This window comes from Diaporthe amygdali, assembly GCF_026229845.1.
Source record: "Diaporthe amygdali strain CAA958 chromosome Unknown NODE_32_length_550834_cov_65_698784, whole genome shotgun sequence".
Classification (NCBI taxonomy): domain Eukaryota; kingdom Fungi; phylum Ascomycota; class Sordariomycetes; order Diaporthales; family Diaporthaceae; genus Diaporthe; species Diaporthe amygdali.
In genome coordinates this window covers 414,579-429,789 of record NW_026517052.1, presented here as the reverse complement: position 1 = coordinate 429,789, position 15,211 = coordinate 414,579, and the positions used below count along the sequence as shown (strand labels likewise).

At 56.4% G+C, this 15,211-nt stretch overlaps 4 protein-coding genes across 4 annotated transcripts; 2 read left to right on the top strand and 2 right to left on the bottom strand.

Moving 5' to 3' along the window:
• Window positions 1–278: 278 nt before the first annotated feature.
• J7T55_009618 (uncharacterized protein) lies at window positions 279–2,920 on the bottom strand (the record flags this gene model as incomplete). The annotated part of the gene is made up of 5 exons (XM_053132695.1): window positions 279–455; window positions 510–2,125; window positions 2,184–2,244; window positions 2,298–2,441; window positions 2,789–2,920. 5 exons carry the CDS (start codon window positions 2,918–2,920, stop codon window positions 279–281), a joined length of 2,130 nt encoding a protein of 709 aa, XP_052989449.1.
• A 598-nt stretch (window positions 2,921–3,518) lies between these two features.
• On the top strand, window positions 3,519–5,702 carry J7T55_009617 (uncharacterized protein; the record flags this gene model as incomplete). Its single annotated transcript, XM_053132693.1, has 1 exon — window positions 3,519–5,702. The coding sequence occupies one exon, from the start codon at window positions 3,519–3,521 to the stop codon at window positions 5,700–5,702; it is 2,184 nt and encodes a 727-aa protein (XP_052989448.1).
• Window positions 5,703–6,454: 752 nt separating this feature from the next.
• J7T55_009616 (uncharacterized protein) lies at window positions 6,455–8,138 on the bottom strand (the record flags this gene model as incomplete). Its single annotated transcript, XM_053132692.1, has 7 exons — window positions 6,455–6,583; window positions 6,639–7,133; window positions 7,192–7,527; window positions 7,595–7,674; window positions 7,732–7,804; window positions 7,912–7,959; window positions 8,121–8,138. 7 exons carry the CDS (start codon window positions 8,136–8,138, stop codon window positions 6,455–6,457), a joined length of 1,179 nt encoding a protein of 392 aa, XP_052989447.1.
• Window positions 8,139–10,573: 2,435 nt separating this feature from the next.
• J7T55_009614 (uncharacterized protein) lies at window positions 10,574–11,415 on the top strand (the record flags this gene model as incomplete). Its single annotated transcript, XM_053132691.1, has 4 exons — window positions 10,574–10,815; window positions 10,993–11,114; window positions 11,250–11,322; window positions 11,382–11,415. The coding sequence occupies 4 exons, from the start codon at window positions 10,574–10,576 to the stop codon at window positions 11,413–11,415; spliced, it is 471 nt and encodes a 156-aa protein (XP_052989446.1).
• Between the last annotated feature and the right edge of the window lie 3,796 nt (window positions 11,416–15,211).

The following is a 15,211-nucleotide window of genomic DNA, read 5'->3' as shown; positions in this document are numbered from 1 at the left end:
AACCGCGAGGGCCTGAGAGCATCTAGCAGGATCTCGCCGTCCGATATCCATCTACGTACCCTGAACAGTAGGTTTCCGACTCAGAACGCCTCGTCGTTCCTGCTCCGCCTGATTCCTCCTGGATTCCTCCTGGGTATTGTCTCCTTCTGTACAACAGGGCCCCTCAATCCAAACAACGCGCGTTACTCGAGCTGGTCTCAAATGTACAGCGAAACCTCGAATCAGAAAGCCACAGCAAAGTCCGTGGAGTATCCATGCGAACGCCATTCTCTTCTTGCTCAGGTCAGGTAGATAGGCACGATATCTGGCCGGTCATATGGCTTGCTGCAGTTCGGGCATTTTCTCATCCGATTAGTGAGACGTGCCTCCGCACATTCTTTGCAGAAGATGTGGTTGCAGGTCCTGAGCATGGAGTTCTTGGGGTTCAGTTGGCAGATTGAACATAGAGCAATTTGCTTGAACACAGGTTAGTTATTGATCCAGTAAAACATTAAACGGCGTTCACTTACTCTGAGATCGTTAAGCTCGCTCGAGGACTTGCCGAAGGCCTTCTTTTTCCATGTCTCTAGGTCCTTCTCAGCATGCTCCAGTCGCACCTTGAGCCTCTCAGCCTCGGTCTCGTGGCTGTTCGCCTTTTCTTTCTCCGCGACTGCCACCACATCCTTGGCTTTGACCAAATTCTGTAGCTCTGTGATTTGCGACTTAACGCTGTCGGACCGTCGGATGGCATCGGCGCTCGAAATCTTGAGACCACGACTCTCCTCAAGAATGGCCACATTAGACTGCTTCAGATCCGTGAGTTGCTTCTCCAGATTGCTGATCAGTGTGCGCGCCTGTGTATCGTGTTCCTTGAGTGCCGCAATGATTTCGGAGCTCTTGCCGTTCTGCTGCCGAAGGGTCCTGATCTCGTTGTTGCGTATATCCGCATCTTTGCGAGCCGCAAAATATTTTTGATCGGCCTTGCTCTTCTCCTGTATGAGAACCGCCATCCGCTCCTCCACCAAATGCTGGTCCATGACCTTCTTTTTGGAAATGCCCATGGAACGCTTGTATGCCTTCTCCATAGATGGCAGTTCCTGATTGATCGACTGGAAATCCTTCTCCAACTTCAAAAATCTCTCTCGCAGCTCCTCCGCGGTGATCGAATCGAGGTCGGGGCGAGTATCGGACGCGGGCGCATCCGAGCTCGGGCGAAGTCGTTCAAGCTCCATTTCCAGTGCTGCAATCCGGTCCTCCTTGGCGCCAACTAATTCCTTGATATTCTCTAGGGATGTTCGTTCCTGCTCCTGCTGGGCCTGACGGATGCCCTTGTCAGCCAGAAGTTCGTCTCTCTGCGATCGAACACGAGTGAGATCTGTTTCCCTGATCTGAATCTGCTCCTCAAGATCTGCCGTAACGTTCTGTGCCTCGCGTTCTAGCTGACTTCGGAAAGACGTCCTTTCAGCCTGCAATTTCTCAGCCTCAAGGCGAAGCTGCTTGTTGGTGGCCTCCAGATCGTTGACTCGTTTGATGAGATCCTCGTTCTGAGATTTGAAAGCTTTGAAGACGTCCGTTCGCACGAACTCTTCATCCGTAACGCTCTCGCGTTTAATTTTCAATGTTGAGTTCTCATCCTTCAGGGCCTTGATCTCGGAAATTGCTGATTCCAACTGCTCCTTTTGCTTAGCCAACGCAGCGACAGCCTCCTGGTATTTCATGTGCAAGTTTTCGTCATGACCGTTGCTGTCACCATTGTCGTCGCCGTTTTCTGCCGCGGCGGGGGCGCTCCGACTTGTCGAAGAAGCAAGAGCCTGCTGCTCCAGCTTCTGAACTTGTGCACTCTTGGCGCGATCTAATTTCTTCTCGGCTTTGACAACGCGCAGCATGGCCGCATCAAGGTTTGCTGAAAGCTCTTCCTTCTTATGGGCGAGGCTTTCCAACTGCACCTTGTACTCCTTCTGCTCGGCCAAAAGAGACTTGATCTTGGACTCCATTTCAGCAATCTCGGGCTTAACGTCGCCCCGATGTGTGGCCAGCCGATTGAAAAGAGTTTCGAGTATTGACTTGATTGCCTTGCCGTTCTCAGCCAGGTGTTTCTGGAAAAGCTGGCCATCTTGGGAGCCCAATCCGATCGACGGTGACAAATCTGCGAGACATTCCAGTTACGAGGGCCGTGGAGGATGGAGTGAAGTATGTAAGCTTACCGTGAGTTTCGAATTTGTCCGTAAATGTGCCTTCGGCGACCAGCTCAACCTCTTGCAACAGCTTCAATATGTCAGCTAAGCCCAAAACATGCGGGGCTCGAACGCGCATCTTACCTGAAGCCACCACGCATCGATGGTTCTCAAATGTGCGTCATAGTATTCATACTGCTTCCCAAGCTCCTCGAGACGGGCCTCTAGTTGTGTTTTCTCTCTCTTGTACTCGAGCATCTGGCGATATATTGCATCTTTTTGAAATGCCTGAGAACCCAACAGTCAGCATGTATCCCTTCGAAAACGTCGAGCGGATGGGTAGTGTAACGACCATTCAGGATGGAGTGGGAGAGGATGCCAGCGGATGGTTGAAGGGCATTTGAGAACCTGAGCGCTCGGCATGCTGCAGCCAGCAAGCCATGCATTAGCACTGAACGAGTGGGCAATTCCTCACGGTATGTTGAACCCTGAGAGACAGACACCGAGATATCAGAGCCTCCGACCCTGTTTGTGGTGTTGTGCTGTGTGTTTGAAGAGGGTTTGCTTTGACCACGATGATGCGGGGAGGGCGTTGGTGTTGTTGTGATGGATGAACAGAGACCAACATCACTCACCTCAATCCAAGCCTCGTCCTTCATGTCGAGGGCGTCATCACGAGACTTGCTGCTGCCATTGACCTGATGGCGTTTGCTGGGAGGAGCAAGGTCATCGGCAGTGCTGATGGCAGGTCTCTTCCTGTCCTCCATCTTGACGAGGGGAGAAGGGAGAATGGCCGAGGGAGAAGTGGCAACAGGCATGAGAGACGTCGGTGAGCAGGCTGCAGGCTAAAGAAGGGCGCGCTGCTGAAAATCAGGTGTTTAGTGATGATGAAGAAGGCATGGACTCCAGATGGATCCTAGAGCCAGGTATTGCCCTGGGTCGAGCAGTGGTTGTGATGGTCATCAAAGGGAGCGTGGATGAGCAGGTGGTGGTAGTGCAAGGGTGGAAGTTGAGGACATTGATTAAAGATGGAGTTTTCACGAGTCACCAAGCGCCAGTAGTCCCATCTGTTGCAGGTGCAGAGCCGTGTCGGAATGGCGCTAGGGGAAGAGGGGGGCTAGTACCAATCGAGGGCGAGCTTACCGCATCCCACTAAAAGTTACTGTCAGTCTATCACCGCCGTCCACTTGCATTTCTCGATCTCAATCTGCACTGCCGACTTCGAGACTTCCGCGACCTCTGCCGACTTGGCTTCCACGGTGCTCTACCTCTTCGAGTACCTGTCTGACTGCAATGACGAGGCAGCCACCCGGAACAAGCGCACAGAGAAGCCTGCACGACGGAGGCTAAAAACAGGATCGCGGGATGAGTTCGATGCTGAAGAAAGGCGCGGGTGCCTTCAAGCCCAAGGCACCGATCGCGAGGAGACGACCTGCCCCTGCCACGACCGCACCGGCCGTAAATGCTGTTGCTGCTACGGACACACCGACGGGAACGTCACCTGCTCAGGAAACTGGTCCTGATGCCCTTCGCGACGCTGCCAGTTCACCTACTATCGTCGAGTCAAGACTTGAGCCGCCGAGCCAACCCACTTTGTCGAACACATTGTCCGAGATACCCTCACCATCTAGCGAGCCGCCTGCTAGTACGACGCGCACCCGAAGAACTAGGAGCCCTGAAGCCAGACGCGACGCAGCCGCGACGAAGGGTCCTCTTGTAGCCGAGGCCCGGGCTTCTGCTATCCCCACCACCGGCGACAATACGCACCCCGCTGCCAGCGACACGTCCCATCCGGAGCCTTTGACTCGGCCGGGCACGATCTCTTCGGCCACCCCCAGACAGCCGGATGACGACACTGCTCCTACACAAGAGTCGGTGGAAGCCTCAAGGCCCACTACTGCGCAAGGAGACACAGCGACGGCGACGAAGCCCAAGACCACCCCCCGCAAAGGAGGCCCTTCCGCGCTCAAGCCAGCTCGATCCACACCCGCAAAGAAGGCCAAATCTGCCGCCGAGCTCACCGTGCCATCTCCTGTACCCACTCCAGACGTCGGTTTGACACCATCTGCAAGCACATCGGCGGCACCATCCGTTGACAACGGCGAAGGGTCCTCGACGACCTCCACGGCCAAGACCAGAAAACCAGCGGCAAGGCAATCTAGGAAACGAAAAGCAACTGCTGCAACAGCAGAGAGCGAGGCAGATACTGGCACAGAGACCGTGGGTCCGCCCAAAAAGAAGAGAGCGCCACGGAAAAAGAAAGCTGTTACAAATGGCGAGGAAAGTGCAACCCAAGCGAGCGATGCCGAGAACGGCGAAGCTGTGGCACCCAAGAAGAGGGCGCCAAGGAAAAAGAAGATAGCAGGCCCGGTTGGCAACGCTGAGGATGGGGATGGAGAAAATGGACCGACTCCTACCGAGACTGAAGGAGAAGAGACGGAGAGGACCAAAAAGGCCCGACGGCAGCGATCCGTGACGCCCGAGGATGCTGAGCAGCAAAAGGTCGACCATGAGCAGATGGTCATGAGCGAGCTGACCAGAGACCTGAGGATAGGCGCCAAGTTCAGCAAGTACGACGAGCTGCGCGAGAGGATCCGGAAGAAGCGCGCCCACCAGCGGCTCATCAAGCTGGGCAAGCTACCGCCAGGCGAGGAGATGCCGGACGAGACCACATCAGAGTCTGGGACGCCAGCTTCCGACAGCGCCAAGAAGCCCGCGCCGGCGCTGCCACGGCTGATAGTAGAGGAGGCGCCCGGTGACTCGGTCCCACAGCTCGAAATAGTGGATGGGCACATCCGGATCAACGAGGCTTCTATGCAGTATGATAGGCACGCGGCCGCAGACCAGGCGCGTGGCGTGGTGCTCGAGCAGGAGGAAGACGACTTCACAACACCAGTGACGCAGCGGACGTACATGAGGCGGCAGCCGCAAGGCAACTTCTGGACGGACGCCGAGACGATCAAGTTCTACCACGGGCTGCGCATGTTCGGCACGGACTTCAACATGATCTCCAAGATGTTCGGCGGCGCCAAGAACCGCCGGCAAGTCAAGCTCAAGTTCAACCGCGAGGAGAGGGCCAACCCCGTCGCCGTCAACAGGTGCATCATCGGAGAGAAGGACGTCCCGATGGACCTTGAGGCCGTCGATGGCGCCGACGCGCTTGAGGACTCCAAGGCCATCACCGACGAGCTGGCCCGCCTCAAGGCGGAGCAGGAGGCCGAGACGCGGAGGCAGGAGGAGGAGGAGGCCGCCTCGAACCGCAGGAAGAAGGACGAGCTCTTCGGCAGGAAGAAGGGCGACAAGGCCTCCCGCGGACTCGACGAGCAGCAGCAGCACATCGACAACGTCGGCAACGACCCTTTCGGCGGTGCGAACAACCCCGCGGGCGGTGCGGACCTGCACGCTGGCGCCCAGTACGGGGTCGGCACCGACCCAGACGTCATCGACGAGACGGACCTGCCCTCTGCCGCGCCCACTCGGGGCAGGACGCGCGGAGCGGGCAGAGGCCGCAAGGCGACGCAGGTGTTTGCGGGCGGCATCGGTGGCTGAGTGGACAAGCCTCGTTTGGCCTTGGATTCTTTTTCCTTTGTTTCATGGCGTACATGCGTGCATACAACGCGGACTGTTTGATACCCCGCTTTCTCGTCACTTCTCTTTGGTTGGCGTCGATCAAAAAGGCTTGCGTTTGTTTGTTGTTGAGACATGGGGTCGGCGCGGATGGTTGGCACACGTCAATGTTTATTACTATGCAAGAACGGGCTTAGAGCCTCAGGGCGTGGGAAAAGGTGACCGATAGTCATCAAGTATCGTACTTTTACATCTGTATTAAGGCTTGCTAAGCCTTTAGACATAAGGGATTAACTGCCCCGGAATTCAAATGATCTGAGTCTTCCGTTATTTTATTTCCGCCGACTACCAAAAATTCCTTGATCATAGCTTCCCTCATCCGTGCCGCATGTCTGTCGACTGCTTCATGCGTGCGGGACTGTCCCACATGGTGTACTAACGATTCGAGGGCGTTGAGCAAATCATCGAAGACTTGCATTCTGTAGTGGTCACTGCAAACAAGCAGTCGCGTCGGTGGCAACATGTATTGGGGTCGTTCCCATCATCACCAGACTGCTTCTCCCGTCTTCTAGAGAGTTCTGTCTCCCAAACGGCAACTTGGGGGCCCAGTTGCTGATCCTCTCCTACCAGCTCGCAAAGCTTCCAAAGTCATAGGCACCCAGATAACCCCAGCTTATTGCCTCATTCAAAGAGCCGATCCCGGGTCGTGCAGTTCGCCAAACCATTTTGGCCGCTTACTGAGCATTAGGGGGCTCCTCATCGTCAGGCTGGTCAAACAGAAAGTTGGCAGCGAGCTCCTCGTTCTTGTCACAGGCGAAGTAGGCCTGGATGGCCTGGTCGCGGTCGAAGCCCAGGCGGCAAAGCTGTCTCCTGTTAGCACGGACTGTAAAGATAGAGGGAAATACGCAGAATACGCACTCGCTCAATGGCGTCCCGCTCCTCCTCAGTCACGGCAATAGCCTGAGCTCCAGGAGGCAAGGGAGCATCGTCATCACCGTCCTCACCCAACAAGCTGAGGAATTGATCGGGGTGCTGGGAGATCAAGTGGGCGAGCTGGGGGTTGCTAGCGCCCAGTTGTTGCAGGATAGGCTCTAGCATCTGAGGTTGCTGTTGGACAACTTGGCGAAGCTGCTGGAACTGAGGGTTGTGTCGCAAGAAATCCAAGTTGCCGAGTCCTTGCCCGCCAGCGGCAGCGGCGGCGGCAGCAGCGGCGGCTCCCACTCCAGCACCCGCACCAGCCCCGCGAGCACCAGCTCCACCAGGACCACCACGTCCCTGTTGTGCGGCTAGGTCGAACAAATTCACGCTGTCATCACCACCTCCAGCAGCCGGTGCTGCGGCAGGGGCAGAGGGCGCGGCAGGCTGTGCGGGTTGTGCGGGCTGCTGCTCTTGCTGTAGGTTCTCCGGAATTCCCTGATATCACGTCAGCCACATGTATTTACTACTTGGTCGCCGCAATTGTTATGCTCACCGTCAAAAGGTACTCGACAGCGCGATCTGGGTTGTTAAAAGCGGCGCGCATGGCGGCATCGATTTGGGATCGCTCAAAGCCCATCGCCTCCATGTTCGCAATGGCTTCGGCACGCTGACCGCCCAAAGCCAAGGCGTTGGGATCGTTGTAGGAGGCCTCAGAGCTCCGTGCCGCAGGAGTGGGCGTCGCGGGAGCGGCTGCAGCGGGGGCTGAACTCGTGGCGGCCGGGGCGGCCGGTGGCGCTGGTGTGGAAGATTGAGCAGCCGGAGCGGGAGTCGCGGGGACGTTGGAAGAAGAAGAAGAAGCTGCGGCAGCGGGCTTGGGCTCAGCTTTGGGCTGTGGTTTATTAGCGACCCGGCATGGCAAGAGTGTGTGGCAAAAGTTGACGATTGGTGGATTTTACCTTGTTCACAACGCAGACGACAAACCCCTTCTCCTCGATCTTGTAAGACTCAACGGTATCCTCATCCTTCAATATCTTGCCTAGCGCTTGGTCAGCTAGGTCCTTGCGCCAGAGATGCTGAATCAGATTTCACAAACCGGCGTGGATCAACTTCTGCAGCTTGGGCTCCCATCCCTTCTCCTCCGAGATCTTTTGCTTGACAGAAGAGATCTAGACAATTCAAAAGTCAGTTTCGCTCGAGCTCGTCCGTATCGACATGAGGGTAGCCATGGCCGCAGAGGCGGAGGAGGCGACCCGGAGGAAGAGGGCGGGCATACCAGGTCAGAGGGCTCGCATTCGATGACGAACTTCTGCTGCTTCAAGTCCTAATGTGGAGGCAACGGTATTAGCGCAAATTGCCTGCAGAAACTCTGTAATTGGATCGAGACGAGGAGATGGTTGAGGTTGCGGCGTGCCGATTCGCAAGGCAAGGCACAGCAAAGCAAAGCGCAAAGCTAGAGCTCCCAGCGCTTGGGATCTGACGCACCTTGAAAGTGACCTTCATGGTGGGCAAGAGTAGTGCAGGTGTAGACTGCTCTCTCTGGAGGGTGTGCGGTGATGTCTGGTGATGAAAGAAGGCCCAGAAATGCAGGTCGTACTGGGCGGGCGAGAGTTCAAGGTTGGGAAGGGGAGGTGGATGGACGGATGATGTCGAGGTCAAGGTTGAGGTCGAGTTGGGGTCCGTCCAAGTCGACAGCCGTCAGTCACTGATATGCTGTGGGTGGGGCTTGGCTGAGCAATGTGAGTGAGGGAGGCAGCGCCGGCGGCTGGCAGCAAAGGTTAGCCAGTGTGGGGCAGGCTAGCGCGGCTCATGGATGCCTTGAGGTCTGCCTAAGGTATGGGATCTAGGTTACCAGGTATCCGCCACCCTACAAGCTCTACCTGGCCACTGAGGGGAGTACAATTAGACATAGACCAGCTATCAAAACCAAAAGTGTCTGGCCATGCTCTGCTGTTTCCAAAGCTGCTGGTCCCAAGTTTTCGTCCCAATATAGTCTTTTATTCAAGCTTGCCAAAGTCCTACCCCTGCTGTTGCCTTGCCCCGCCTTGGAGAGCAGCTTTTGCCGGTGTTATTAGCAATATTAGCAGGGTCGCATGATATGGGTGTGTACACCAAACGTTCCTATCTTCAATTGTTGATAATTGTTTGTTTTTTGCTCTTCTAGCTTGTCACAGCAGCTGAGCCTCAAGCTCCTGACTGCTTCAATCGCCAGGGATAGTGATCACATCTACTCGTCACACTCCTCTCCCACCCTCTCTCTCCTCTCCCCTTCCACCCACCCACACACACTCTCCCTGTCCTCTCTCCCCCTTCTCTCCCCTGCCTCCTCTGCGCCGCCCAAGCTCCTCCAGACATTGTCTCGTCTGAAAGGTGTATAAACGCCTCGCTAAAAGAAGTTGAAAGGAAATATGGTATCAAGATGTTTTGTATATCCCACCACCTCCCAAGGTTCCCCAGCCAGGCAGACCCTTCAGCCTGCCCCAAAAACCCATATGTACTCTTTTTTGCTTTCCCACTCCCCTGTCGGTGGGCCCAAAACTACACCGGGGCCGTCTAAAGAGCCAGCCCATTGAAACATTATGTTAAGGAAAGTTGTGTCAGTAAGACACGTAATGATAGGTGCCGGAAATTACAGCAGTCAGGGCGGGTGGGTTTACCACCCGACACCTTCAAGAGCTGCCAGCCCCGGTCCGGACGGGCCCTCCCTGCTCTGCGTCTTCCGAGTCTGGTACGTGTGCAGGCTCGTACTTGATCCGGCGTTGAGGATGTAATCAGGGATAGGCGGCGTGACGTTCCTCTCTGGCGCCTCGCCCGCGTCTCCGGAGTCCTCTGACTTGCTTCCATCGCTGGCCATGCTGAAGCTCTTGTTCGCCTCGCCGAAGGTGTCAAACGAGCCCGTTCTCGTCAGCGGGCTTGAGGCCACAGGCAAGCTGTCGCTTCGCATTCGGCTCAAGCTTCGGATAGATTGCCGGTCGGAAATGAGGAAGCCGGCTTGTGGTGCTGCTATTACCACCGTGCCAGGACTCGCCAGGGGTGGCGGAGTTGGTGAGTCCGAGCGGAATAGCGGGTGAATGTGCGACTCGCTAGCCGAAGCCTGTTGAGTAAAGGCACGCTGTGGCGGCTGCGGGGGTTGAGTACGCGTGGATGCTGGGCTGAAGCTGCGGCTGCGTCTCCTGAGGCGAGGAGGCTCGAGATCCAGTGGGGTCCCGGGGCTCGGGCTCCGACTGGTGGTGGGACTGGCCGGAATAGTCTCCAGGAATCGGCCAGGTGTGGCAGGCGACGACGATTCAAGCACCGTCTGTCTGTTCTGTGGGTCCACAGACGAAGTATCCCACGAGTCGAAACTCTCTCCAAGCCCTCGTTCCCCGGAGCCGATGGATGTAATTGATTCAAGGGATGGAGCTCGGCGGCTGCGTTGGCTGCGTTGGCTTCTTTGACTGCGGAGGCTCCGGCTGCTAGACAACAAGCGGGTCTTTGACGAGATCGGGCGCACGACGTTTGTTAACGACGAGGCCACTGACGAGATTGTTCCGGTGGCGGAGAACCCGCCGCTGGACGATGGAGGGCTCTTGGAATCGATGGACACATTTCGGGTGGCGGGCTCGGCCGGGCTCGTGCTGCTATATGGCACGGTCTTCACCCGGGTCGTAGGTGAACGCCGGCCAATTTCCAACATGCTGGGCGAGTCTGAGGGATGGTCCTCTTGCGAGCGATCGTTGACAAAGCGAACTACCAGGAAAAGTAGCTGCGCGACGAAAGATAACACCAGCAGTGCGGCGGCTCCACCGAGGAATCCCAGTGTGTTGTTTCCGAGTACTTTACTGCCGGACAGGCAGATGAGTGTTGCGACTGTCAGAGCAGCTGCGACAACGCAAAGAACGACACAGGAACCAAACCACAACCCGTTGACTGTTCTTGAGGTGTTCTTCTTGTTAGAGATGATGAGAATCCACGACAATAGGGCCAGCACCGCCGACTCTAGTACGGACGATATTATTGCCGTGATTCGGGTTGACGATGTGGGGTTCGAACGAGGCAATGCGAGGATGATCTGGAGGATCAACAAGATCAACGAGGCTGTCACAGCGACAGCCCCAAGCACGGCTGAGGCTAATGGGCGAGACATGCTCATAACGTTGATCTTGGTTCTGAATTCATACGTCAGAAATGACGAATTTTTGTGCGTACCAGGGTCTGAGACAGTCTGGTGGTGCCCGGGCTGTGAGACACACGCGACGGGCCGAGGTGGCGAGTTGGCGAGAACGAGTGTGGTGATCCGTAGATCCTGCCGCAAAATAGGTAAACGAGTGGACGAAGGTCGATCGGCCTCACAGAAGCCAAAACCAAACAAAGCCAGGCGGAGCCCCGAGAACAAGAGCCCAGCTTGTTCTTATTATTCCGTCAGCGAGAGCTGCGCCCCTAAGTTCCAGAATAGGACCAAGATCGTCCCCCTGAAGATCGTCCCCTCGGCGCCGGTGGGTAAGGGTGCGCCGTGGGTGCCGAAGGAAACAGGTCGGAAATGAATTTGGTGGAGCCGGCGAGCCGGGATGCCAAAGGGCAGGCGCGAGACCAACGCACGCCGACCAGGTTCTAGAAACTGACCAGGCAGTTCAGTGGACCTGCTATTGTGGGACGTCGAGATTGGCGATGACGGCACCGAAGCGAAGAAGCGGGAGGATGTTGGCAGGTGTGTGTAATATTTTTCCGGCGTTTGATCAACGTGACGAGATGGTGTGGATATGGCAGCCGAGCCGAGTTCATCACCGGTTTCTCGGACTAACAGTGAATAAAACCTCTCCAGAGCGTAAGAAATAGGTCGAGGTCGACTCCGTTCAAAGATGTTCCCTCAACTGGGTGGGGTGAGGCCACCAAGGAGTGAGTGAGGATCGAATCAAACTCAACAAAGAGACGGGTACTGGTGCAAAGAAGTAGCACAGGCCCAAGATGAAAGATATGTATGGGATGAGTAGGAAACAAGGTTCTCGCCTCAGGGTGAACCGGGTCTCGACAATGGGCCGCGTGAGAGTCCGCGTCTCTGAGGTCGCAGGACCAGACCAAAAGTTCGGGACGGAAGGGGTTTTGGTAGAACCGCACACTATTTGCAAGGAATCCAAAGAGGAGAGGAGCCAAAACAAAGTTGTGAGGAGATGACGAGGGGGTGAGATGGGGACTGTATATGGGTCTTCGCGGGAGCTGGGCTCTGGATGCCGGGTTGGCCCAGTGCAACGGCAGCACCGGGGAAGGACGCGTTCTGTCGCGTGTGGATCAGGGATCCAGCTGAAAATGTCCGTTCTTTGTTGTGCAGCAACGACAAGGGTCCCGGTGGGGCAGCCGAGCCTTCCAGGGCTAGGCAAGTCGGGTGGGCCTGGGTTTCGCGTGGTGGCTGTCGCCAAGCATGTGGGAATTCTCCGTATTGGCCCGTTGCTGCTCGCTCTCATCAGAGTCAGACAGAGACTTGCTTCTCCTTTGCCTGACCAATCTCGCCCTCCTTCGCGTCGAGAATTTATAAAACCCCGCCTGAGGCCCAATATAGATGATGATATAGTGTCCCTGAGCAGGCCTGCGGTGCCGACTCCGTCGACGTTGGTGCTCCAGAATATGGTGGATATCAAAAGTCCTGCGTTGGAAGCGATATTGTTGGTTGCACAATGATCCTCCTGAGGGAGGGGGGCAGCAAAGTACAATAGCAGCGACCGAGTGTGGACGTCCCGGCCCTTGAAAATGGATGGAGGTGGCCGAGAGCCAAAGAGCTTTCACCAGCTTTATTGCTGAGCCTGTCTGTCAATCTTGTCTTCCTTGATTGTTCTTGACGCATGGTGACCCTTGACCTGGGAAGAGGTACCCTGACAAGCCATCGCGTGCGACCCTCGCATGTGGTGCGATATTAGGAGCACAGGAGCAGTGGAACTGTGCATCGCCTGCCAGTGAACGATGGCAACTGAGAAGATTTGAGGAGGCTCCAGGGCAGGCGAGCAGACCGCTCGTCCCCTGCACAACAAGGTACGGTGCTGCAAAGTGGACTGACTTGGATGACCGCGCGGTATGTGACCTTGGAGTTTAGCTTTACGGCAACCTTTTTCTTGTGCAGTTCGCACATTCTGGTTCACCTCGGTGTCTGGGAGACCCATGTGACAGTAGCGTGTTAAGACCCGATGTTATTGACGATGCCGTTGTTTTCAGGTCGCTAAACAGGAGAGGGAAGCTGTTCGCCCCCGGGGTTTAGTAAACAAATGCATTGACGCAAACGACGGCCAGCCCAATCAGCGATGCTGTTGTTGTGTCTTAGCACGGCCGGCAAACCGAAAACGACACTGGTCGAAGCGAATTGCTCTTTGAGACTGCCGTATGCTATGCGAGGCATGTCTCTGTGCATGCGCAGACCGGCGTTGTGGTGACAAGTTACAAGCACGGCATCTTGCTCGAGGCAGATTGCTCGGTTGTCTGGCATCGTGATCTATCTCGATGCATGGCACCTAGCCATATGCAGGTACAGCCGCCCTCTGTGCGTGCCCGCTTCACTTCACCTCACTGTTGTTGGGCCAGTTGGGCTGGGTTGCTGTGGGCGGGAAAAAGTCTTCCAACCTCAATCCATGCTCGAGGTAGCACTCCACCCTGGCTGGCCTTGTTTCAACGCTTCTCGACTAGGAGCGTCAACCAGGTGCGGATCTGTCCCCGGCGGCCAAAGCTCTGGGGCACGCTGGAGAGCACTGACGAGAGCCAGTGGACACAGAGCTTCTGGCAATTTTTGCGTCGTCGGGCGCAATCAGCAGCGCAATTGACTCTGTGTTGTCTGGCCCTGGGGCTCGCAAGCCTTGTCCGGCCAGGAGATTCGTCTGCACAGGCCCGAGATTTCACTATAAGGGCTCGTCCGGCCAGGGGGCCCCAGCATGGTCATTCATGCAAGCCGGACACGCGAGATTTGTTGCAGGCACTCAATTTAGTGATGTTGAACGATCGATGACTAAAGAGAAGGTGACCGATTTGGATTGGTGCCCCCACCTGTCATTTGTCAAGTCGTTGGATCTGTGGGAGTGCTTCGGTAATCTTGACCTCCCCCCACGGGATCCGGGAGACGAGGATCCTTTCTCGTTACAGCCTCTCAGTGCCGTCCGTCGCGTGCACAGGCGGAAAGACAATTACCGCGTCAAAACGTGGTTTCTGGGGCTCGGCATCCTTCAATGGCCCAGGCGAAGTCATGGTAATGTCGGTCGCCGCGGGTCCATGACAATTGTGCCTGAGCCTGCGCCTGAGAGGAGCGAGGGGTTACAACATATTTCGGCCGGGCCTGCCCGAGGAAACATCGTGTAGATACAAGACAGGCGATCTACCACCTCGGGCTGAACCTCAGGAGCTCGAGAAATTGTAGGAGGTAGGGTTATCTGCTCGAGTCCTCAGAGCTGTCATTTCGACGGCTCTTGGCTGGTCACTGGCCGTTCCTTTGTGAAGCGAGTGAACCTTGTCCCTGAGCGTGCCATGAGGCTAAGAAAGTTTCCCCGTTCTAGGCCCAAACGGCTGGCAGGGAACAATCAATTGACAACTGAACCGGTTTATGGTTAAGTCAGTGCTAATATATGTCATTTCCACACCCTGTGGGTGGTTGTGAGGGTTTCGCCAGCCCCTGACACCGGTTTCCCAGGCACACCAGCTCCGTCATCAGGGAACGCAGGCAGGCACACATTGGCACCAGGGACAGCGCTGCGCGACGTGTTGTGCCCATTGGCTGCCTGAGCGGTGCTCTCGCTTGGGAAGACTGCACTGGCCAAGTTGGGCCTGGTGCCGGACTGCCAGTGCTCTTTAGGTTCAACTCCTGCTCTTGCGAGGCGGGGCAGCTTCTGCACTGGGCCGGGATCAAGGACTTGCGGCGATTGGAATGTCGTCAGCAATGGAGCTGCCGGGCCGGAAGGCAGTCGGAACTGACTCTGGATCGTGAGGCGGGCTGGCGGGACGCAACGGCTCCCTCGTGGGACCCAGTTGTGCCAGCACGGTATCCATCCCCAGTGTGCCTGTGAGCGTGCTGGCGTGCCAACCACGGCGTGCACACACAGATTGATTAGAATACGAAGAGCTGTGACTGCTGTGCTGTACAGGCTCCACTCCCGCCTGGCGTGGCCTCGCCGTCTGCACCGTCGTAGAGAATCTGAAGGGTTGGGCAAGAGTACTGCGCTCTACCGAATGGAGATTTGATGTCATAGTGACAAGAGTGGACTGTCAAGGCGGGTGAGGTGAACCTTGATAGATGAGCCAGCCGGATGGCCCCCTCGATCTCAGCGAGTCAGCGAACCGTTTTCGTTCTCGTACCTGCATGACAGGGCGGAGGGAGGGGGGAGGCGGAGAGGTGGAGAGACAAGCTGCAGGTACACCACGATGCGGTACGGTATATGCATGTGTACCGTGGTACCAGAATGCATACATGCACATATCTGCATGTGCTGCGTAATGTATGTGCGCATCTTCTGTGCAGTCCGTTGCACCGCAGGATTGTGGTGAGGCGACATGGAGGGACGAAAGCTGGGGCTGACTCAACAAAGTTGTCGGCTCGATCAAGTAGTGGCAACATCGCCGGTCGCCATCTCAAC